General features: G+C 42.1%; 1 protein-coding gene across 11 annotated transcripts in view; it reads left to right on the forward strand.

Moving 5' to 3' along the window:
• Positions 1 to 6,242: 6,242 nt before the first annotated feature.
• Positions 6,243 to 24,534, forward strand: part of CAMTA1 (calmodulin binding transcription activator 1) — an 830,964-nt gene continuing 812,672 nt past the window's right edge. For 8 of the 11 annotated variants that reach the window (XM_069477299.1, XM_069477301.1, XM_069477302.1 and 5 more), the window contains exon 1: positions 6,243 to 6,364. In XM_069477299.1, the coding sequence (XP_069333400.1) occupies positions 6,320 to 6,364 (45 nt within the window). In that variant the 5' untranslated portion in view covers positions 6,243 to 6,319. The remainder of the gene's footprint in view (positions 6,365 to 24,534) is intronic. The other 3 variants (XR_011234490.1, XR_011234491.1, XM_069477298.1) reach the window with 1 other exon arrangement.

A 24,534-nucleotide genomic window follows, 5' to 3' on the forward strand; every position in this document is an offset into this window, starting at 1 on the left:
AGGAAAGGAATGGACTCTCCCCAGAGCCTCCGGAGGGAGTGTGGCCCTGCCAACCTCTTCATTTGGCCCAGTGAAACTGATTTTGGACTTCTAGCCTTGAGAACTGTAAGAGAATACACTTCTGTAGTTTTAAGCCACTAATGTAATTTGTTACAGCAGCCACAGGAAACTAATACCCCTCATCTAAGATACCACCAAGTCTTGATGTCTGCAATGATCTCCTAACTAGTCTCTCTGTCTGCCTGAGGTCTGTTCTCCACATTGTGGCACGGCGATCCTTTTGCGAGATAACACTTCCTGCTCAATACCCTCCATTGGCTTCCCAGCACCCTCAGAATAAAATCCAATGATTTCACCATAGAGTCGGAGGTCCTGTGCAGTCTGGCCTTAGATTCCTCCCTGGATTTACATCCCAGCACTCTTTCCACATGGTTTCATTGTAGTTCCTACACTACACCCAGTGTGCATTTGCCTCAGGGCCTTTGTACTTGCTGTTTCCTCTGCCTGGAATGTTCTTCAGCCCCATCCATAACTGCATGGCTTGTTCCCACTTCCTTCAGATCTCAGGGAGGACTTCCCCGACCCTCTCCCTCTAAAGTCATCATCCTACCTTCTCACGTGACTTTATTTTTCTTATTTTTCTTTGAGCATTTATCATTACCTAACCTTCAATCATGTATCTGTTTATCAACTGTCTCTCCTTCCTTGTCAGCTCCATGAGGGCAGGGGTTTTTGTCCGTTTTGTTCACTGCTGTATCCACAGCACCTAGAACCACTATCTTGGATGTTGTACACACCCAATAAGTATTTGTTGAATGGATGCATATGTTAAAATATTTAGACCATATCAAATTTAGCCTTAATTTTTTTCTGCCCCATCCTCAAAGGTAACCATAGGCAATAGTTACATTTCTTGTTATTCTTTCGGAAACCTTTTCTGTATATAAAGAATATCTATATATGCAGTAAACCTTAAATCTGTTTTTTATATATACATGAGAATAGCATATCTTATGCTCTGTGCCTTACTTTTTTTCAGTTAAATATTTAAGCTGGAGATCTTTTCATAGCAGTACACATTGATTTACCTCTATTTTTTTAACAGCTACATAATGTCCCATAGCTTAACACTTAAAGAAAAGTAAATTGCTTTTCCTGTTTGAAAATGGAAAGCTTAGTGACAATTAAATGCGTCTGCACCCACATTCTTTTTCTTTACCCCCATAGATGGTTGTGGTCTGGTTTTCTCCGACGCTCCTCAGTGACTGCCAGTGACGACAGTGTGATACACCAGCAGCTTTCCCTGTCAGGTGTTTTGATTTCAACAACTAAACAACGTTTCCTTGGAAGACTGAGAGTTGAAAAAACGACATTTGAAAGCGTTGAGCAAATAAGAAAACAAACAAAACAAAACTTATGAGCCCTCCAAATGATCCCACCAGCCGTAAGCATCGTCCAGGGGTGACTGAGCACCCGTACAATCTCAGTTAGCTGCCTGCCTGGAACCACCCAAAGCAACAAACAACGGAAGTGCAGGTCGAGTTTTCCCGTGCAGGTGCTCAAGTCCCCTTGCCCCCTTCCTCAATCAGATTGCTGCCTCCAAGCCCTTCCTATATGGAGATTTTCGGGGCTCCACTGGCAGTTTTCTGGGTCTTAGGAAGCAGATGTGGGATTCTGGTCTCCTAAAACTGTTAACACTGGAAGTCATGCAGCTCTTTGCATGGGTGCCAATTCAAACCAGCAAGGCCCGATCTCTGTAACCTTTTCCTTCTTTAGAAAAGAAGCCATTTCTTTGGTCCTGGGTCCAAATTCAATAAAAACTATGAGGCTGTAATACCAGAAGGCTCAAGAGGGAGTGGGAAGACTCTAGTTTTAAAGAGAAAGTACAGAAAAAACTGGATTGATTCTTAAAGTAGCATAGGAAGATGAGATACATTCCATCAAAGGCATTTTGATATAACTCTAAGGAGGGTCCCCGGAGAGCAAGTGCATTCGGGTGTGTTTTATGCAATAGCTGGGCGATGTGGGAGAATTTATGATTATAACTATTGTTTAAATAGTGTCTCTTGAAACCAATGATGAAGGATAATGTTCTGTTCTAGGTTTTAATTGCTAAAAGGAAAACAAAACTGTCAGAAGTGTGTGGTTGGTCCTTGGACCTACTGTCAGTAAATATTTAACAAATGAAACTACTGATTCATTTCAAAATTTCAACAGATTCCTGGGCCAGAAATGAGGCCTTTCATGTTCTAATTACATTTCAAACAAACTGAAATCTAGGCCCACTGGGCCCAAATATCTCATTGTATTTGGGGTATCTGAGAAGTCTTTACACTTGTCTACTGATAGTAGACATTGTGAGATTACAGTGTCTGAAATAGTTGCTAATTGGAGGTGGGTGGGGTGCAGAGAAGAGGAAAGATGACTGTTTGCAGGATAGGAAAACAGGCAATATGTGGTGAAATGTTGGTTCCAAAGAAGCCCACAAGTCTTCCTTATGCTCTACCTGGAAAAGGCAAGGAGACATGGCATCTATCTGTATTATTTCTTACAACTGCATGCAAGTCTACTTATCTCAAAATTTACAAAGAATAATTAAAGGAAAGGTAAGGGGAGAAACTTTTTGGAAGCAGAAATTTTGGATATTACCACTTTTACCCATGTGGCCCCTTTAAGGCTAAAGAAGGCGTACATAGAACAATAGATAGAACAATTTGTTTCTTTCCTGTCCTGTGCTGAGTGAAAATGAGCTTGGTGTCCTGAGCTTCCCTTTTAGGAGTGTTTAAGCTTCTGAAATGGGTTCAGTCCATGCTTTCCTCTCCCAGTCCAGTAATATGGAAGCTCCAGTAACTTCCAATTTAAGGAAGCACATTATTGTCATCACCAGTGATAATAAACAGCCACTTTACTTCAGAAAGCTGACCAGGAAAGAAGGTTCTTTTGCAAATATTTTTGCAGTGAAGAAAAGTAATAATGTAATATTCCCATTATTTACCTTGTAAGTTCTGTTTCTGGACAGTAACATTCTTTCCTTGAACATTAGGGCCCAGATGGGCAAGGACTCAGAATGGTGCAGTGTATCTTCCAACTGCTCTCTGCTCTAAATGGGCTCATTTAGCAACTCGGGCTGCTTTCATTACTTACACTTATCTCTTGGTGCCCTCCCAAGCAAGCAAAACAAACACCCACCAACCAGCCCCCCAAACATCTCATTCTCTAGCCCAGTAGCTCTCAAACTCTTTGGTCTCAGGATCCCTTTATATATTTAAAAATAAAAGACTCCAAAGAACTTTTGTTGATGTGTGTTAGTTTATCTATAGTTATGTGCTGTATTTGAAATTAACACTGAGAAATTTATAAAATATTCCCTACTAAAAGGGATAATAAACCCATTACATGTTAACAGAAATCGTATTTTTATATTTTCCAAAACAAATTAATAAGAGTGGTGGTGTTCTATAGTTTTGCAATCTTTTTAGTATCTGACTTAATACTAGACCTCTCTATCTGCTTCTGCATGCAGTCACATATCATGTATCCTCTGGAAAACTCTACTGCATACATGTAAGAGACTGACATAGCATTACTACAAAAATAGTTGTGACCTTCTGGGTCCCCTGAAAGTCTTGGGGACACCTCCTTCCTCCACTGAGGCCCACAGGTGCATTTGAGAATTGCTGTACTGCCCTGAGTCTAAGGTGATTTCAATGGTGATGGTGATGCCCTCCTGAAGTCCAGGTGATGTTCGTTATCTTCTACGTTTCCATTGCACCTGTCCTGCTCTTGCTTATGTTTGTTAGTCTTGGTAGGCTGTGAGTCCCCTGAGGGAAGACACTCCATTCATTTTTATATTCTTGGGATCTAATACAGTGTCTGGTTCATAGTAGGCATTGGAAAAAATATTTTTAATTTAAGGTTGCATTTTAATTATAAAAGCAACATCGTTATATCATGGCTGTATCATACAAAATAAGAGACAAGAAAACACATAATCCCCCAAATGTCATTTCTTGGGTGTATTTTATATCAGATCCTTTTGAAAATGCAGTTTTTTATACCTATCATCGCACTATATAAGTAACACCACAATTTTGAATACTGCCTCCCAGCAATGCGTAAGATATTCTTTGTTTCTGATGTCTATGACCAGCATAATGTTCAATTGTGTAAATGTAACACAATTTAGTTATTAAATAGCCAACACTAGCACATTTAGGATGCTTCCAATTTTTTGTTGTAATAAATACAGTGATCTTGTGAAGAATACCTTCACACATACAGCTTTTTGGCATTTAGTGTTATTTCCTCAGAATAGATTCCCAGAAGTAAGATTACTGGGTCAAAAGATGCAGACATTTTTATGGCTTTTAATACATACTGTAAAATTGCTTTTCGAAAGGGTTATACTAATTTACAATGCCACTAGCACTTTTAAGAATCCGTTTCGCCACACAAATCGTCAACATAGGTGCCATTAAGAATGCTAATCGATAAAATATTGTTCCCCAGTTGTTAAAATTTTGCAATTTTTGAGGCTCATAAAATTAAAGTTTGTTGAAGAATGAGTATATAATACAAAACATTCTTTTGGGACATCTTCACTTCTGGAAAACCTAAGAAAATTCTCACTTGTGAAGACCAGAAAAAGAACACATGTTGTTAAGATTGGCACAAAATTCACTTTGACAGTCAATCTTAATGCCAAAACACTTCAACGGGGAGTTTTCACTGATTCTGCTAGTTGTCACCAACAGTCGCAAAAGGAGAAATAAAATGCAGAAAAATGAAATGTTCTCACTGCAAACCATACAAGACCACATTGAGGGGCTGGAGCTCTGCTTTCCATTTAACTTTTCTTCCTTTTATTTTTTCTTTTACTTTGAGATTCCAGCCCTCTCCTTTGTTTCCGGTATCATCTGCCCACGTGCAGAATTCTGAATTTCTCTGGACAGCGGCAATTTCATCGTGAGCGAGGCACACCGCCACCTGCCTGGCTGGGGGCTTCTCTGTACAGTGCGCGCGAGCCCACTACATGTCGACGACTTTCCACCAAAGCTGCCACCGTCTATCCCTTCTGTTTCTAGGATCTTTCCCCGCCTGAAACCTAGCTGGCTCCCCATTTCGCAGAGGACAATTCCCGAACACAGCGTGAGTGCAGAGGACGCTGGAATATTTATGGGGACAAGCCACGAATTGAAGCCCAGGATTGAAGGAAAGAAAACTTGGTTTGCCTCGTCCTCCAACCAGGCGCGCCGAGGTTGAGCGTTTCTCTAGGATTTTGTTCAGGGACCTCATCCTGGGACAGGCATTTATGAGTCATCGGCTCCGCGGGTCACATGGGCAACGTGACCAAAATAAAGTTTCAGTATTTTAAGCCGCTAGAAAAGGGGACAGCAGAGCACTCCACGGGCGGGGTGCGGGAGGCGGGCGCAGGCAGGCCGCGCCACTGGCCGTGGGGACGCGGCGCCGCGGGCAGAGGGGGCGGGGCGCCGGGGCCGCGGGAGGGGAGGGGCGGGGCGGGCCCGGCGGGAGGCGCGCGCCCCTCCCCCACGGCCGGCAGCGCCGCCCGGACTCCAGGGCCGATGGGCTCCGGAGCGCGGCGCCCCGGTGGACCTCAGCGCCAAGGGCCCCCGGACCCCGGTCCGCGCCGGCGACGACAGGCTGCGGGATCCTGGAGATCCCAGCGCGTCCTCCTCAGCCACCGGGACCCCACGCGCCGGCAGCGGCTTCCCCGGGAACGTCCTTCAGCCCCGGGAGCACGCGGGAAAAGCCCCAGCGCGCCAATGAGCGAGCGCTTTCCTCATGACGGTCACGCTCAGGGGCGGGGCTTCCCTCCGCCGCTCCCGAGTTCCGGGAACCCCCTTTGATTGGCCTGGACGGCCTGGGAAACACTGTAGTGACGCCCAATCAAAACGGCACGTCTCGGCCTCGAGGAAATATTCCGTGTCGGCCCTGTTCTGATTGGACAGTTCTTTCGGGCTCTGGCCACTGGGAAGCTTTGTTTAGGTCTGGAAGGCGGGCTTTCCTGGGAGTGGGTGGGGAGGGGGCGTTGATTCTTGACCAATCTTTTCAGTCCGTTGGGTGGTGACCAGCCAATGGGCCGGATGGATAGGACGCTCCTCCCGGAGAGTAGTGAGACCCCTGGTGCGGGGCGATTGGCGGCGGGTGCGATGAGTGGCAGCGGAGCGGCCCAACGGGCGCTGTGCGTGGGCCGCGGGGCGGGGCCAGGGCGGGTGCGCGGCGGCGGCGGGGTGGCTGGGCCGGCGGCGGCGGCGGTACGAGGCGCGCGCTCGGGGTCCCGGTCGCGAGGAGGAGGAGGATGTGGCGCGCGGAGGGGAAATGGCTGCCGAAAACAAGCCGGAAGGTAAGAGCCGGAGCGCGAGGGGCCGGGGGGCGGCGCGGCGGGCGGCGGGACTCGGCCCCGCCGGACATCCCGGGCATCGGCGGCGCCGGGCGGGAGCGCGGGGGCGCGGCGGGTGGGCGGGCGGGCGCCCCGGCCGGGGAGGGGGCCGGCGGGTGTGGGGGGGCGGAGCGCGGCCGAGTCCTGAGGTGACTCGCGGGGCCGGCGGAGCGCGGCGCCCCACACCCCACCCCCGGGGGCGGGCTGGGGCTGGAGGGGGCGGGGGGCGCGCGGGGCGGGGGCCGGGCCCAGCGAGGAGGAGGAGCCGGCGGAGGGCCGGCGCCTCCCCCACCCGGACTGGGCATCCCCGCCGCTCCGGAGCCCGCGGCGCGGCCCCCGCCCCCGGCCCGCGCCCCCCGCGCCAGGTCCAGGGTGGGGGCCGCGGGGCGGAAAGTTTATCCGCCTCGGGCCCCCCTGGCCCTGCGCCCCACTGCTCCGGGCCGGTCCCCGTCGGGCGGTAGTGGCCAGCGCTCAGCCCTTGCCGGCCCCTGCTCTCGGGCGGGCAGGGCCAGACGTACTCTCTCCGGCACCCGCTCCAGCCCTGTGGGCACCTCCCGAGCAGGCTGGGGTCCCCGTGCTTTTCCCCACCAGGGGGACCCCCGCCTGCTGAGCGTCCCTCGGCCGAAGGGCCTCGTGTGACCCCTCCCCCTCGCCTCCCGGGAAGGGAAGGGGGCCTGCGCAGCATCCCCGCCCCTCGCCGTCGTTCACATCCTACTCTTGCCCTTGCACCCTCACAGCCAGGAGGGTGGGGTCTCCGTTTCTATGGCAAGTGAGGATCTCCACACTCCCTTGCCCTTTACCTTCCGTGACCCCGATCCTTCCTTGGCACAGGGGTCCATCTGGTCCCTCGTCTTCTTTGGAATCTTTTGGGGCCTCTGCACACTGTCTATTGACCCTTTTTGCCAGGACAAGGGGACTCGGCTGTCTATATTCTTCTTTCCTCATTCAGTGGATAGTGGGGGCCTGTGCAGCTCTGAAGTCATTTCTAAATAGGAAAGCAGACACTTCTTCCAGATTAATGTACACTCTCCGCACACTTTCCTGGGTTAGGGTGAGCTCATTTCCTGAATACCCTTTGAGTTGCCCTCTTTTTCTTATGGAAAAAACTGGGCATTCCAGTGCTCCTTTCCCCATTTGTCTAGCTACCTGACACGTTCTCTCTCCTTGGAGTTGGTTGTCCGGGTGAGGGTGGGCGCCACAATAAGATGTAGGGCAGAGCTTCCATTGTGCCCAGTACTTGAGCAGAAACGGGCCACAGTAATTACTTCTGTGTCTAAGGAAAGCAAGAGTATATTTTTGCTTCCAGTTGACTCTTGCGTCTTAGGAGGGGGCAGTTTTCACCAGTTGACACTACCCCTTTGGGAAAAGGGTCATATGCCCTTGTTTTTTGGTTTTTTAATTACCGTCTTCTGTGCAGTGAGAACCAGACTTAGCCCATCTCACACTCAAAGAGTCCTTGATCGTTCCCTGGAAATAAACTTCCCAATTCTTTTTTGAGAGAACTCCTGTCCTCCTCATGGCTTCTGTTTCCCAGTCAGCCATGTTTAGTGAGCCTGTTCCTTTGAGTTTTTGTAGTTTTCTCAGATGGTATTCATGTTGGCTGGGTAAGGAGAAGCCATATGCCTTTCTATTCAGAAGGGGAGTGTAGACACCCATGTTGCCCACGTGCTGTTCTGGAAGAGGTTGCTTGTGTCCTCCTTGTACTAGAACCTTCTTTTGGCTCTGGTGTTGTCTCTTGTGGGATCCAAACACGTCTTTGGAGCATGAAGGGGACATTTGAATGCTTTCTGTTTTTTGCTCTTCTGGTTTTGTTTTGGTGAAACAGATTATCACGATGATGTATGCATTCGTTTACATATACACATCGTATGTGTTCCTAGATGAAATCACATCTATTACGTATACAGTATACAGAAAGTTAGAAAAGTTAGATGACTAGCTCTACATTTTGGGTGTATTGGGGACCTTTATGTGTCAGAATACAGATATATATTATTGTTGTTGGTAACTCTTCAGGCTTAGAAGAGTCATTGATAAATGACCAGTTTTGACCACCCTTTCGTTTGTCGTTTGCCTGTACTGAATAAGCAGAATGACATCCTTGCATGCCTACGAAATCCCTGAATATGCGAAGCGTAGAGTGTCTGCCCATACGCATGGCAACTTTGGCATTCTGAATTTAAGGGTGATACTCTCTGCTTGATTCTGCATAGAGTGAAAAGTTCTTATCTTGGTTTCATAACTGCAGTGTAGGGGAAAGAAATTTCATGTGCTCTGGGCAAATGATAGGAGATGGGTAAGAAGAATGTGTTTTTCTGTGCTAGAACTAGGAATGAACAGTTATAAATATGTCCCTCTTTTATTGTGGCTGTTTAAATAATTGGGAGAAGTTGTGAAATTAGCCAGAGGTACCTTTAGAAAGACCCTTGACACTATACAAGTGGGTGGGAGGTGATATTCTTCAGGTTCATTTCTCTTGGGCAGGGGAATAATTTGAGCCCTGTGAGCTCTAGTTAGGTGCTGGGGTCTCTCTCCTCCCCTCCTTCCCTCCCAAAACTTGAAATGGTTGTTAGCTGCTGTCACTCAGCAGGGAAGTGTTACTTTTTGACAGGCTTCGCCTTGAATTTTGTCCTCTCCAACAAGCTCTGTCCGGCTCTGAGCATTTGGGCCTTTAAGCATTTTTCTGGCAAGGAGGCTCTCTCCACCTTGATTTACTGAGGAGAAGTGGTTATCCAGAGGGTTGGCCTGCACGGGCTTTGACTTCTGGCCTTTGCCTTTCAGTTAATACTGAGTTGTTCAGTGGGCCCAATACCCATTGTCAGAAAGTAGAGATTTTGACCCCATTTTCTGTTTTTTGGTTGTAACAATTTTTTATGCTGTTTTTATGCTGTCTGTATCTGTAGCCAGCTTGATGGGATTGTGTATTTTTAGGGGGTAAGAGTTGAATAGCTGCTGTATATGTTGGCATAGACCCAGTAGAGTCATCTCGTTTCCCGGTGGCTCTTCCTTCCCTTCTCCATGCCCCTAACACCTTTTGGAATTTTCCCTGCTAAACAGGTTGCTCTGTGCAAGGGGCAGTGAAAACAAAGTGGTAGAGGTTGGTCAGAGGAACACACTTGAGGTTATTATCTAAAGTTAGGCCCCTTGAGTTTAATGGGATTGTGCCTTTTGCAGTTAGGCACACTAGAAGGGTTCTCCTATCTACTTTTTTACACTTTGGCTTTCTGTTAGAGTATCACTCTTTCCTCCACTTCACCTCTTAACTCCCAGTTTTTTGGACAAGGTTGGGTGACCTCTCTTCCCTTGTGTTCTTGAAGACCTTGCTTATCCTGCTTCTGAGAAATGTTGGGTTTCTCTGTCTCATCGTTCGGTGGATTCAAAATGTTGACATATATACACAACAACCTCCACTCAAGGTCAGATCGGGTCAGCTTTTCTTTTTCAAAATAGTGGTGTTGCTCTTATTTGCTCTTTGAGACATATTTATGTATCCTGCTCAGCTGCGTTTTTTCTATTTCTTTAGTTTTTAGGCCCTGGCAGTTTTAGGTTTTTCCCCCGAAGTAGCCTGTTCTTTAGAATCAGGTAATATTAGTTTAGTTTCCTGTTTATGCTGGGTGTCAGCCCATGTGTGCCAGTGGGTTTTTAATTCTTTCTGACTGATTTTGAGGTAGTCCATCTTATGGCTTGAATTTTTTCCCCCACTGTCCTCTTTGAGCCATTCCTTGTTTCCTGTGTGGGGTAGATACTTCTTCGTGTGCAGTTGTACTTCTTTCTGACTTTATGGAAAAAGCAGTAGAAGGTGATTCTCTTGTTCTCTTCCTTTTGCCTCATAGTTGTGCCACTTGCCTCTTTTGTGGGGCCTTTGAATTTGCTCTTTTGAGGAGAAGTCATTTTTATATTTATATTCCCATTACTGAAATCATTCATTCAGGAGACATTTACTGAGCTTCTATTTTGTGTAAGGGTCTGTGGGGGTGATGTGACTTTGCTTGAGACCACATTGGATATTATTAGCCTTTTCATATGAATGACATTTCAGTGTATCTTAATATTTGTCTTTTATTAGTCTTGTAAGGAAAATTTTTTCTGAATTTTAGGTTTTTGGATTGTACTTTTACAAAAATATACTCTAATAGTGTACTGTCCTGTTGAGCTGCTTTCCCTCCTCCCCATAGGAGTAGGGGTGGTGAAGAGGGTGGAGAGTGGACTGGGAGAGGCATTCAGCAGCTTTCTCCAGACTGTGTGTGTGTGTGTGTGTGTGTGTGTGTAGAAAAAAGTAAAGTCAGCCTTCTCAATCTGATTGTCTAGGCATAACTTTTAGGTCATTAAGATATATGATTGGTTGGAATGCTTATTTAACATTTGAACAGCAGCATTATACTAGGTATTGTACAGAACATAAAATCTAAAATCAAATGTATCCTTTATATAAGGAAATTGTAGAAAAATATTTTTCTCTTCTGATTACCTAGTGTGGTTCATGTTATTCCATATTATACCAGATAGTGTGACTATGTGACTGAATATTTTTCATGGTGACAGGTAATATGTACTTTCTTTTGCATTTCCATCATACAGATCATTTTCTGAAATGTTCTGTATCTTCTAGAATAACTTACTATGTCCTTTTTTTGATGTTTTAGATCAGCAGTCCCCAACCTTTTTTGGCACCAGGGACCGGTTTCATGGAAGACAATTTTTCCACGGACGGGTGGAGTGGTGGGGAGGGGAAGCAGGGCTCAGGTGGTGATGCCAGCAATGGGGAGCAGCTGTAAATACAGATGAAACTTCACTCACTCGCCTGCCGTCCTGCCGGATGCTTATCTTCTGCTGTGTGGCCCCCTGTTTCCTAAGTTTCATGGAAGACAATTTTTCTACAGACATAGGGGCGGGAAGGGGGGCAGTGGAGCTCTGTGGCCTGTTCCCTCACAGGCCATGGGCCAGCACTGGTCCACAGCCCAGGAGTTGGGGACCACAGTTCTAGGGGACTTAAATCCTACCTCCCTTTATTTTCTTTAGCTTTTCCCTCTATTTTTTTGCCCTTGCCCACATAAAGAGGTTTCTTTATTGCCCTTGTTATCATTATTATAAAATGTATTTGTAGATCTCCTGTATTTGTAGCCTATCTCTCAGTAAAAAGGGGATGCCCACCATCCCTTTTGTCCTGTAGCACCAGGCATTGTTACTACTTGTTTCCCTAAGGATAGGTGGATGGAATGGGATTTAAGCCACAAGGCAAGTGGTGATAGTATTTGTAACTAGATAGCATCTCTGGGAGAAACACTGGATCCTTCAGGCTTCTGGGCTTCCCTATGAAGGATTTTGGAAATTTATTTTTGCTGTGTTTAGCCGGCTTCTTTCTGTCTTTGGGCATAGCCAATAAACATATTATTTCATTTGGAGCTTTCATTTACAATGAGGTGTGGGGTCCTCTCCTAATGCTCCTTTGCCTGTTATGTATAGTACTGTCTTTAGTGTTTGGTGTGTTTGAGAGTGAGAGTGAGATGTGTTCTTGCTCTACTTCTTTGCCCATGTAACTTTAATGAGAGCGCACATTCATTCATTCTGTTTTCCAGATGGTAGTGTGTAATCATTCTTTTCTTTTTTTTTTAAATACCTAATCAGGTTCAAAACATAGTTTGATCAGATACTATCAGATCCTTTTATTTTGTGCCATGTGTGGTACTATCTATCAGTCCTGTGATTAAGCCATGTTACTATTCTGTCATTAGGAAGAGGGCCTTGTAAACATATAGATGGTCTGCTATCCTGTGATGATTATCAAGTATCTGTAATGAAAGTGATTCTCTGTATATATTGACAGGGGAGAGCAGGTCCTGATTTTTCACGTGGTGGGGCAAAGAAAAGGGTGGTTTTTTTTTTGCCATCAGTATGCTGGCTGTATGTTTCTAAGATTGTAATGCATCTTTCTGCTTTGAACGCCATTGCTTGTAGAAGGTCATGGGCCTCCTTGTGTAAAGACTGGTAATGCTTCCTGAGCATTTTTTTTTTTTTTTAACTCATTACCCTGGGCTTAAAAAGAAATATTATGTAACTCACTGCAAAGGGGGGGCCAAGTGTCAGCCACATTATTTCCCCTTTTACTCTTCTTTTAGAGAGTATTGTTCATTTACTTTCAACTGATTGACATAGTGTAAGATGGAAGGACCAGAGAGATTTTTTAAATGGTTCTTCCACATTCACCCCCAGTGTTTTACTCATTCTTGACATAGTTGTATGGTTTCTTTACGAGTCCTTTATTCATTTGGAAAAGTGTATTTTTTTTCTTCCAAATTTAGCCAGGACTCTTAAATCATGTAATATATCCCTCTCTGAGTCTGTTAGCAGAGGGTAACTTTGAGGGAGCTGTGCTAGTTTGGGGCTGTATTCATCACTCTGCTCCCTGAGGTATAGTTTTGTAGTTACATGTGCACAAAGTAACATGCCTTGAAAGAAATGTTTGAGACTGTGTTCTTAACAGTTTTAAATGTGTTCATGCCTGGAGACTAATTAACTGGCATTATTCTCTAACCTCACTCCCTCATGCCATCTGAAATAGCTGTCTCCATGTCTCCTCTCCCCGCCCCCTAAATCCCAAAACAACTATAACAACAAAATCTCCCCCAGAGCAAAACATTATGAAGGCTAGCTCTGATGGTTTTTGCTCTACATAGTTCAGTCACTAGCTTTGGACAGGTGCATAACTGGTACTTTTTGGATGTGTAATCTCAATGGGGTTGACATGTGAAAAGCCTGTTGGGACATAACAGCATTCATTCATTCAACAGACTTTGCAGTCTCTCTTGCATTTTATCCTTACCATTTACCACAAGGTGTGATTAGTAAATAAGTATCTAGTCACTTGCAAAGTGGATTATTTTTTTCCTTAGTTCCACCTCGCCATTGTAGTGAATACTGACAGTAGTAAATTACTATGTCCCTACTTTTGTGTTCATCATCTCTAAGAAAATGGGGAGCTAACTTCCAGTCATGACAGTATAGCCAGTTATGACTGACTGTCTCCATGTAGCCTGTATGTTATTGTTCTGATGATTTATACTTGCAGCTAAATCTAGTGTCTAAGAGCTAAACCAGGTATTTAAGTCTATATTTAATCTTTTTTTACAGTGTATATTCAACAAGATGTATCTGTGTGTTTAAATAAATAGAATGATAAGCAGATACAACTAGAGGTACTCCTTCAACTACAAAAAAAAAAAAAAAGCAAAAGAAAAGGGAAAGCTTTTCACTGTACAAGTTTTGAAAAACAGGTATTATCTTTTTTTCCTTCATCTGGGTTGATTTAAATTGCCAGGAGTCATTTCTGAAGGTATATTAATACAATCAAGAATTAATCTTTTTAAAACTTGGATTTGGTTTTTAATCCTTTTCTGAAAAGTCATTTCTGAGGATGTATGTGTCCTGTTGGTTTTCTGGGCACTTGGATGTCAAACCATTTGGGAGTGATAATAAGAAATTGGGACAAAGTGTGAAATTATCAGATGGGAAGAAAAAAGATGCTGTAGTGAAAAAATTACCCATTTATGATTAAAAATAATCTCAAAGTGATGATTGGAAGTACAAATTCAGATATTCTAAGAAAAAATGGAATGTTGACGTGGTTATTATTTTGAAATCGATACATATATGTATTGTATAAACAATGCTTCCCAAAATGGAAACGTTTAGAAAACGGATAGGTTGATGGGATTGATTTTTTAAAAAATGTTGTGGTGTTTTCCTCATTTAAAAAAGTAATTGAAATAAAATAACTTTTCTTAGTGGAGAAAATGTAAACTTTGATGGAAGTTCAGCAAAATGGAACATTTCAAAAGTGAGGATTCAAGATAAGGATTTTTTATTGCGAATCCACAAGGGGGTAGTGATGTTCTATCAAAGATATTTGTGGCAGAAATGTGAGATGATCTCTTTTAACGTTTTAGATTTACAGATACAACTGGCATGTTTGCATTTTAACTTAATAAGAGCTTCTTTTTAAAATGTTTATTGTCAAAATTGTTTGTTGGTTAAATTAAAAAAAAATCCATTTTGGGTGAGTGGCTATTTTAAGCCATATGAATGACAAAGAAGAGAGAATGTCCTTGTAGTTTTGTGCTTTGGAGAGGTTACCAAGGATGTGAGGGTCACTATTATTTTCTAAGAATGTAGTAATCTTAAATTTCCTGGGAAACATTAGAAATCTAGGAATCAGTTACTTAAGTGTCCTGAATAAAAGGATTTTAGTAAATTGTGTCTAAACTTTACAGAAGTTTGTATTACTAGTTGTATTTTCAGTTTTGTCAAGAAATGAAAAATGTGAACAATCCACACAACTGGCCGCTTTTAATAGTTCTAAGTAAATAAAAATTTTATAGTCTCTTTTTTTAATTAGTTTATATTACATCATTAGATAAAGTAAAGGCATTTTTTTCCTCCCTCACATAAAAATTCCAGTAGCTTGCTTCTGGTCACTGAATTCCACCCTATTATATTCAGAATTACTTAAAGTCAGGTATGATATGGCAATACCAGGTAGTTTTCAGTGGAGAAATAAAACTTGTGTAGCTGCATTAGGCACTTTTTTTTTTTTTTTTTTTTTTTTTGAAAGATAGACCATGTGGTGGGAGAAAAATTTAAAGTTGGCTTGGGGACTATGTCCTACTTATTTAGAGACCCAGCTAACTATATCTTTAAAAATATTACTTCTAACATTAATAATATGAAGCAGTTCTGTGGTTTAGAGGTTATGCTTGTTTGTGCCATGTATGTTGTGTATTTTTCACTTTTGGTCTATGGAAGAGGTTGTTAATATAGCTTTTCTCTGTTTTTTTCTCCCCTCCCCTCATCCTGAGGCAAAGAAGGGATTTTTCTTTTGTCTTTTTTACCAAATGATTTTGGTGTTTTAGCACTCCAAAAGATAAGACTGTTTCTTCACATACTTACTACTCTAAACTCTACTGGGAACTGAACTATGACATCAGCATTTTCATTCATGAATTTGATTCTTCTAAATTTCTTTTCTTGTTTTGTATTCCTGAGCTGACTTCTGGCACCTGCACAAATCAGTTTACCATCAGTCAGCCCATAAATCAACGATAAAAGGTGAAATAAAAGATAAGATACTGGAGTTATTTCAATAGTGCTATAGTTGCTTATGCTGATTTGCATCAGTGCAGTTTGGATAAGGTTTCTGGCCAAACAGATTGAAATCTAAAAACAGCCAGTTTAATTATCTCATGATTTTGTGGATTGAACTGTGTTGTGAACATATTGACACAAAATTTTTGTTCTTGCAGGATGTCAGAGTGCTATGCTATGGCTCCTTTGTTATAAAGTAGCATTTCTTTTATAATTTGACTAAATGCGAGGATTCTAGTTTATTTCAGAGAGGTTAGGCCTGGAGATTAAATTATGTTTTACTCAAATTACTTTTGGAATGAACTTAGATTTTTTTTTTTTTTTGAGCATTTTGTTGCTCTTGAAATATTTTCAGTGACTTCATTGTGTGATACTTATATTTTTAAGATGTTATCATTATTATCATGGAACTAGTAGGGCATCCCTTGCATTAGAGTTAGGTTTCATCTCCTCTAGATTGGTACACTCATGTCGGTGTGGACTCCAGTGTCTCCTCCAGGAGGTCACTGCCTGTAATTTAGTGCTGCATGAGAGTAGCTCTGGGAGAAATCTTATCTGGAGTTTTCCTCTGAAGGGCCAAGTTTGAGGCTGAGCCTCTGGCCTGTGGCATCTTTCAAGCCTCCTGCAGTTGATGAATGGTGAGCTGTAAAAAAGTTCATTTTCTCTGCTTTCTTGGGGGATTGCTGACTTTCTGGATATTTAATTGCCAAGAAACACTTAGAAATAAAATGTGTTATATTTAGGAATCACCATTTTAGCTCAGTTATAATTCATGGTTAGAGTGGATGATTTGAGCTGTAACCATTTTGATTGATAACCAGACTTACTTTTGAAGTAACTTTTTAAATCTCATGACAACTTACAGATATTGTTTTCTCCCATCCTTAAATCAAACTAGAGCTTTGTGTTTCTTTAGGTTGAACTGATTGTCTGATGGGTAACAGATGAATGGTCTTTAGCTAGCTTTCTCCTTTAAGTACATGAACTAGGAAAAAGTAAAAGGCAAATAGACCATGAGTAAGCATTTGAAGGTAACTTAAATGATATTTATTATTTTCCTTAAGAACTAAATAGTTTTCATATTATTTAGATATGATTTCTAGAAAAGAATCTATTTGTAATATTGAAGAAAAGAATATTTAATGGTAGAGGGTCTCTGTAAAAAGTCCCCAATTATCAAAACCATGTACCATTGTAGGATTTATGAAAAGTGGACTGTGGTTATTAGATTTCAAAATGTTTGAAGTACTGGCTGTAGTGACTGCATAATCATTTTTGTATCACCCTGAACCAAACAGTGATAGGGTAGTCCCCTGGCCATGAAGCCTTTAGGTTTCCTAAATGACTTTTTACAACAAGCCTACTTCAGTTCCCAGCTGGTACTCTTTTGTTTCAATAGCTAGGAACACTAGCCAATGGGACCAAGGGCCCCAGCTAGAAGGGCATTGTTTTGTTTTTTTTTTTGTTTTTTTTTTTTTTTTTGAGACAGAGTCTCACTCTGTTGCCCAGGCTAGAGTGAGTGCCGTGGCGTCAGTCTAGCTCACAGCAACCTCAAACTCCTGGGCTTAAGTGATCCTACCGCCTCAGCCTCCCGAGTAGCTGGGACTACAGGCATGCGCCACCATGCCTGGCTAGTTTTTTGTATATATATATATTTTAGTTGTCCATATAATTTCTTTCTATTTTTAGTAGAGATGGGGTCTCGCTCTTGCTCAGGCTGGTCTCGAACTCCTGACCTTGAGCGATCCACCCGCCTCGGCCTCCCAGAGTGCTAGGATTACAGGCGTGAGCCACCGCGCCCGGCCGAGAGTTCATAGTTTTGGAAAATAGTCTTAAATAATATATGATTACAGATGAAAAAGTGTCTGCTAATCTCAGACTTTTTCATGTTCAGGGTAGTATTTATATTCATTTGGTTGTATTTTCTGGAGTTGATTAATATAAATGTTATTAAAGTGTATCGATTGCCACTAATTCAGTAAATAAAGACTCTCCCTATTAAGAAACTCATGTGAATTGGGGAGTTGTGTGAGTCCACTATAATTGATCATATATGTTCTTCACTTGGACATACTCTCTGGGCTACTATAGGCATGGAGAGGCCCTGAACATAATTTAGTTTTTGAAAGTTGCTTTCATGTTTAAAGATACTGAGGGGCAAGTTAAAGCTCCAGGTGTTATTGTAAACATTCCCTGCCTTATCTTTTCCATTTATGCCATTATGAAATGTGCTGGCTGAATCATTTGCTTTGACAAAGCTTTGATGGAGGTTTCGTCTTCATTTAGTTTTATTGATAGGGGCTGTTGTGCTAAAAAGAAAGCTCTAACAAGTAGAAAGGTGGTGAGTGGTACTCAACATTTTTGAAGTACTTGTCTTTCTTCCTAGGGGTCCTCCAGAAATTGATCATAGATTACTTGACCAAATTCAGGGCCCAGAGATTTATTCCAGGCATTCTGGGAGGGAAGGAACATCAGTCCTTCCATACTGCATTTGATGATTCTAAATATGACCCATTACTGCTTGTGTGAGTGTCTTCTGATGCAGATATGTTACCAGTGGTGACCTCTCTAACTGGGGTGAATATCCTTGACAGCCTTCATCTGTCCTCTTCAAATATTTTTAGTCTCTTTAGCCTCTGTGGCCATGTCTGGAGGAACTGAGGATGGATTTAGCTGTTCTGGTGCTGCTCCAAGTTGTTGCGGATGCTCTTTGCTGCGTTCTTCACCATCCTACCACAGTGTTGCCTCTGATGAGGTTTGTTGCCCTTGTCATTTGATGAAGGAATAGAGACAGAGCATTTGTTTAATGAAAATTAAAAAATCATGATTTTCAGAATGCTTTTAAACATGAGCAATGGTTAGTGGTGGTACACAACAATGTGAGTGTACTTAATGCCACTAAATTTTATACTTGAAAAGGGGTAAAATGGTAAATTTTATACTATGTTTTTTTTACAATTAAAAAATAAAAACTCCAAATGGATTTGAAGCTTAATGAGACAAGTATTAATAAAGTCCTAACAGTAAATATATGGCAATATTTTCATTACCCCAAGGCGAGAGGTTTTATTTTAAATAAACTGTCAAAATCACACACAAAAAATAAATAAATAAATGATGGTAATCAGGCCCTGAGGTTCATTTATACAGAAAGTGATTTTTAGGTGAGATATTAATCTTTGCAATATTTATATTTGTAAAGAGGATTGGCTAGCTCATTCAGAAAAGTCTGAGGTTCTTAGTGGACACTAGGAAATAGAGGGTGATACCAGGGAAGGTAAGCAGGCCCTACTTTAGATTAGAGCACTTTTGATTGCAAAGATCACAAGCCACTCAGGCCAAGTGAAGGCAGTTTTAGTCTAAGAAGAGTAAAAGCAGTCTCAGCCTCCCAGGACAGAAACTCAAGTGCAGCTGGACAGTAGGAACTAGACCTGGACAGTCTGGAGTAGATGTCCTCTCTGGAGACCCCTCTGCCAGAGCTGGGATCTTCTCTGGGACGGCATGGCTCCCATCTCTGTTGTTCCTTCTCTCTGCACCCTTCTGTTTTCTCCTCGCAGTTGGGCTTTCTCCACTCACATGTAGCTTCCATGCTTGAGTTGCGTATAGTTGTGGCTTGCCGTGGCCCTGGTTGTGACTTTTGCATGTTCTGACTTTAGTTCCCTCATCATCTGTGTACTGTGTCTCAGTACTACTGTGTCTCAGTACTTAAATACTCAAGACTGAGGATCTGACTGACTCCTCTCAGCCAAGCCATTTGCTTTGTTTCCATAGGCTAGGTGTTCACCCCGGTCTGGTCGGTGATGGAAGAAGGTTGGTTGGGATCCAGTGGCCTGCTGATCATTTAGAGGATCTTGGGGTGGGAGGAGATTGTGTGAGAAGGGGAGTGTAGCAGGGGGTCCTGTCACCCAACTCTGTCTCCATCAGTGTAAAAGAAGGGATATTGACTCCTAAATGGGTTTCTTATGTTCAGTTGTTATAGTGATTAAACTTTTCAGATAGGAGGCTTAAGTGTCCTTAGTCAGTGAGCCTGGGTGTGTGTGGACTAAGGCAGTGGTGGGTAGTAACCATCCCAAAGCTTGTGCTTTGAACAGTGGTGAAGCAGGACACCCTGGAATGCTATGGTCTGTGCAGTCTTGCCCTCTGAGTGTTCTCTGGTAGAATGAGGCTATTTGGGGGAATGTCAGTACCATCTAAGGTCTTCCACAGTTCACTTATTTGGGTGGGTTTTCTCCCTTTTCCCCTTATTTTGGACCGGTAAATATAAAAGGGTGGAGATGTGCATCCTTAGCAAGAAAGGGAAATGTTGCCTTTAGAGTGGGTATGGGGGGAAGAAAACAGAAAACAGCCTCTGTTTAAGTGTATATGGCTACCTGTATGCACACTCACTTGACTTTTCCTTAGTTTCCTTCCTGACTCTAATCTCTTGTTTTTCTTGATTTCTCATGGTAGCAGGAGGAAACAGAATTACAGAAGACAGGTGGAAGACTGAAAGAACATTAGTTTGGAGGTACTATGTAAAGGGCTAACAGCCTGCACACCACTGAATTCTCTGGATTTAGTAATTGATGTTTCATAGTGATGACCTTGAGTGTATTCAGAAAAGCAATGCTTGGGTATGTTCTGCTTAACAAAAGAGGAAAGTATACAATTTTTTTTTTTTTTTTGAGACAGAGTCTCACTCTGTTGCCCAGGCTAGAGTGAGTGCCGTGGCGTTAGCCTAGCTCACAGCAACCTCAAACTCCTGAGCTCAAGTGATCCTCCTGTCTCAGCCTCCCGAGTAGCTGGGACTACAGGCATGCACCACCATGCCCGGCTAATTTTTTTTCTATATATATTTTTAGCTGTCCATATAATTTCTTTCTATTTTTAGTAGAGATGGGGTCTCGCTCTTGCTCAGGCTGGTCTCGAACTTCTGAGCTCAAACGATCCGCCCACCTCGGCCTCCCAGAGTGCTAGGATTACAGGCGTGAGCCACCGCGCCCGGCCAATTTTTTAAAGAAATATAACCATCAAAATACTTTTAGTAGTTAAAGGGATTCGATTCCTTTTTAATAGTAGCCTTATTAAGATGTAATTCACATACCATAAAATTCACTATTTAAAAATATATAATTCGGTGGTTTTTTTTGGTATATTTATAAGGTTGTGCAACTGTAATCACTAATTCCACAACTTTCATCACTCCAAATTCCTGCTGTCTCCCAGCTCTAGACAATTACTAACCTACTTTCTTTCTTTCATGGATTTGCCTGTTCTGGACATTTCATATAAATGGAATCATATAGTATTTGTCCTTTTGTGACTGGCTTATTTCCCTTAGTATAATGTTTTCAAGGTTCATCCATGCTGTAGCATGTATCATTCCTTTTATGGCTGAATAATATTCTAATGTATGGATGGATATACCACATTTTGTTTACTCATTCACTAATTGATGGACATTTGAATTATTCCACGTTTTGGCTGTCAAGAAAAATGCTGCTATGAATGTTTGGTACAAGTTTTTTATGTGTACTTGTGTTTTCAGTTCTCTTGGGTAGTACTTAGGAGTGAAATTGCTGTGTCATATGTTAACTCTTCAACTTTTTGAGGAACTGCCAAATCGTTTTCCAAAGCAGCTACATCATATTACATTTCCACCAGCAATGTATGAAGGTTCCATTTTCTCCACGTCCTTGCTCCACTTGTTAGTGTCCATCTTTTTTATTTTATCCATTCTTGTGGATGGTAGGTGGTATTTCATTGTGACTTGATTTGCATTTCCCTAATGACTAATGATGTTGGACATCTGTTTATATGCTTACTGGCCATTTGTATGTCTGCTTTGGAGAAATGTCTATTCAAATCCTCCCCCCTTTTTGAATTGAGTCAATTGTTTTTTGCTGTTCTGTTGTAGGAGTTCTTTATGTATTCTGGATATGAATCCTTTATTAGATATATGATTTGAAATATATGATATATGATTTTTCTCCCATTGTGTGGGTTGTCTTTTCACGTTCTTGACAGTGTCCTTTGAAGCACAGAAGTTTTAAATTTGATTAAGTCCCATCTATCTGATTTTTTTCTTTTGTCACTTATGTTTAGAAACCATTGTCTAATCCAAGGTCATGAGATTTATACCTATGTTTTCTTCTAAGAGTTTTATTTTTTTAGCTTTTACATTTAGTTGTTTGATTAATCTTGAATTACTTTGTGTATAATGTGTGAGGTAGGCTTCCAGTGGTATTCTTTTGCATGTGGATATCCAGTTGTCCCACCACCATTTGTTGAAAAGACCATTCTTTCCTCATTTCTTCCCCCTTGTTGAAAATCTGTTGACTGTAAATGTGTGGGTTTATTTTTGGAGTCTTGATTCTATTCCATTGATCTGTATGTCTGTTTTTATGCCAACACAACCCCGTCTTGACTTTGTAGTAAGTTTTGAAATCAGGAACTGTTAGTCTTCCACCTCTGTTCTTCTTTTTCAAGATTGTTTTGGCTATTCTAGGTCCCTTGCATTTCCATATGAATATTAGGATCAGCTTGTCAGTTTCTACAAAAAAGGCAACAGGAATATAATAGGGATTATGTTAAATCTATGAATCTATTTAGGGGGTTTAAATCTGTTTTATGGATCTGCTATATGTTTAGGAACTCCTGGTTAACTCAAGCACCCAAACATCTTGCCTTAAAAACAGACTATTCTTGTAATTTATTAATACAGTAGGCTGCCTTGGTGAAGTACTGTAAATCGCTTTTAGACTGGATTGGACTTTTCAGGTTCCAAGAGAGCAAATAGCTATTCTGTGTAGCCTGCAGGTTGGCTTCTTGTAGTATGTGTTCTTTTGATGTGAAAGTTTGCTGATGTCTTGCATGTTTAGGAAAAATGTGGGTATTCCAGTTAATACATACCTTATTAATAGAGAATTAGCAGATTACATACATGAATGTTTAATTATCAAGGAGTTAGAATATGTTACTATTAATATAACATTGTGACATTGAAATTTATAGAATTGTTGTTATTTTTGGAGGTGTTAGAAGATATTTTAGGATCTTGTTCTGCAGAGGCCATGTGAATATCAGTTATTGTTTCACTTTTAAGTCAGTTCATTTACTCAGCAAATAATTAAGTGCCCATCTATGCCAGGCACAGGGAAGGACAGACCCAGTTCCTGTCCTCATGTAGCTAAGGGGGAGAGGACTTCAATCAAGATGCCATGTGAAATTACATCTGGGACTCAGTGGTGTGCAGGCAAGTACAGTGTGTCATAAAGGGGTTTGGCTAATCTGAGAGGTTGGGGGAGGATTCTTGAGCAGAGCTCTGGAAGAAAATGGGAGTTAATCGTGGGAAGAATTAGGGAGAAAAGTTCCAGGTAACTGGATGAGCTGGTTAGTGAGATGAGTGGGATACTCTGGTTATATTCTGGCTGTTTATAATTTCTGGGAAAGAGTATCTGAAGACTTGGCTATGGTCTTCACTCTGCCTCTTAAGTGCCTTCTCAATAGGAAAGTAACTTGATTTTTCTGAGCTTGTTTACATATTGTTTTTTAAACATATATAGCCATTTTTATTTAGAGATACTTATATGAAAACATACAGAAATCTAGGCTTTTGATTGTTTTTATATAATTTAAAAATAATTATTTCTATGTGAGTTTCCATTTTTGGCCACTTAGAAATGCAGTAGTGGTAAAATGAATATTTTTCTGAACATTTTTCCTAGTCTTTGAAATTAGGATTATTTCAGTTCATATGTACCTCAGAAGCCTGTCAGGAACACAGTCTGTTGGGGAGTAGGTGTGGATGTAACTGATTGAAGGCAGGTCGTGATGCTGTCCTGAGGCACTGGGAGGGACTGGGAAGACTTCTGGGAGGAAGTAGAATTTGATCTGAAATCACTGACAGACACATGGTGGTTGGAGGAGAAATTTCAAGCAGAGGAAATGGAGCAAAGGCATAGAGCCAGGAGAGTACAGGGAGTGGCTGGAATTCTTGCTGCACATGGGTAGATGAGCCTTGGGAAGTAGGTAGGGGTCAGGTTGTTAGGGGCTTGGAAAGTTAGACTGGGGAGTGTGGATTTTATTCTCTGCTCTGGAAGTGGCTTTTAGAGTTTTTTTTTTTTTTTTTTTTTTTTTTTTAAATCAGAGGAGTGGAATTGATTGGTTAAAGTTGATTCTCCTGTAAGGTGTTAATATGGGCCACCTACTTACCTCTCCAGCATCCTCTCTACCCTATAGTCATGTTAAATTTTTTAGATTCTGATTGTGCCAGGGTCCCACGCTTCCTCATGGGTTTAGGCCTTGCATATTGCTGTTGCCTTGACCTAGAAGGTACGCCTTCCTCCAGAACACAGGCACATACGCTCTTGCTGACTCTCCCTGTCCTCTGGGTTTCAGCTTAAACGAGACTTGTCCAAGAAGCCTTCTTGACCTTGCCTCTTTTCCAGGTTTGATTGGGTGCCCTTCCTGTGTGCACCAGAGCACTTTATGGTTTTCCCAGTCATGACACATTTTAGTTCGTATTGGAGTTGCTTGTTTACTTCTCTTTCTCCCTCAGTTAAATGTACGTTTCTAGAGGTCAGAGGCTTCAGTACCTGGGCTTAGTAAATGCTTGTTGGTTGAATGAATGAGTAAATGCATGAGCAAATAGGAAGGACTGGAGTTGGGAGGAAATCACTCTTGCAAAGAGTTGTCTACAGCACTGGGTTGAGGAAAGAGCTAGTGAGGCTGAGGGGTGTGTGTATGTGTGTGAGAGAGAGACAGTTCTGTGACTGAATGTGAGCCTTGTGGGAAGGTGACTTCTAGATTTTGAACCACACTGGGAGTTTGGTGAGGCCAGACCGAGATAGGGAATACAGGAGAGAGACGTTTTGGGGAGAATAGATTCAAAGATATTGCTCTGTTTAGATGTCATTGGGTAGCTTTAGAATGTGCATATACAGCATGACATTGGAAATATGGATTAAAGATTAGGGAGTCATTCATATCACTCTGTGTTTTTTTCCTTCATTGGG

This window comes from Eulemur rufifrons, chromosome 8 (assembly GCF_041146395.1).
Source record: "Eulemur rufifrons isolate Redbay chromosome 8, OSU_ERuf_1, whole genome shotgun sequence".
Taxonomy (NCBI): Eukaryota; Metazoa; Chordata; class Mammalia; order Primates; family Lemuridae; genus Eulemur; species Eulemur rufifrons.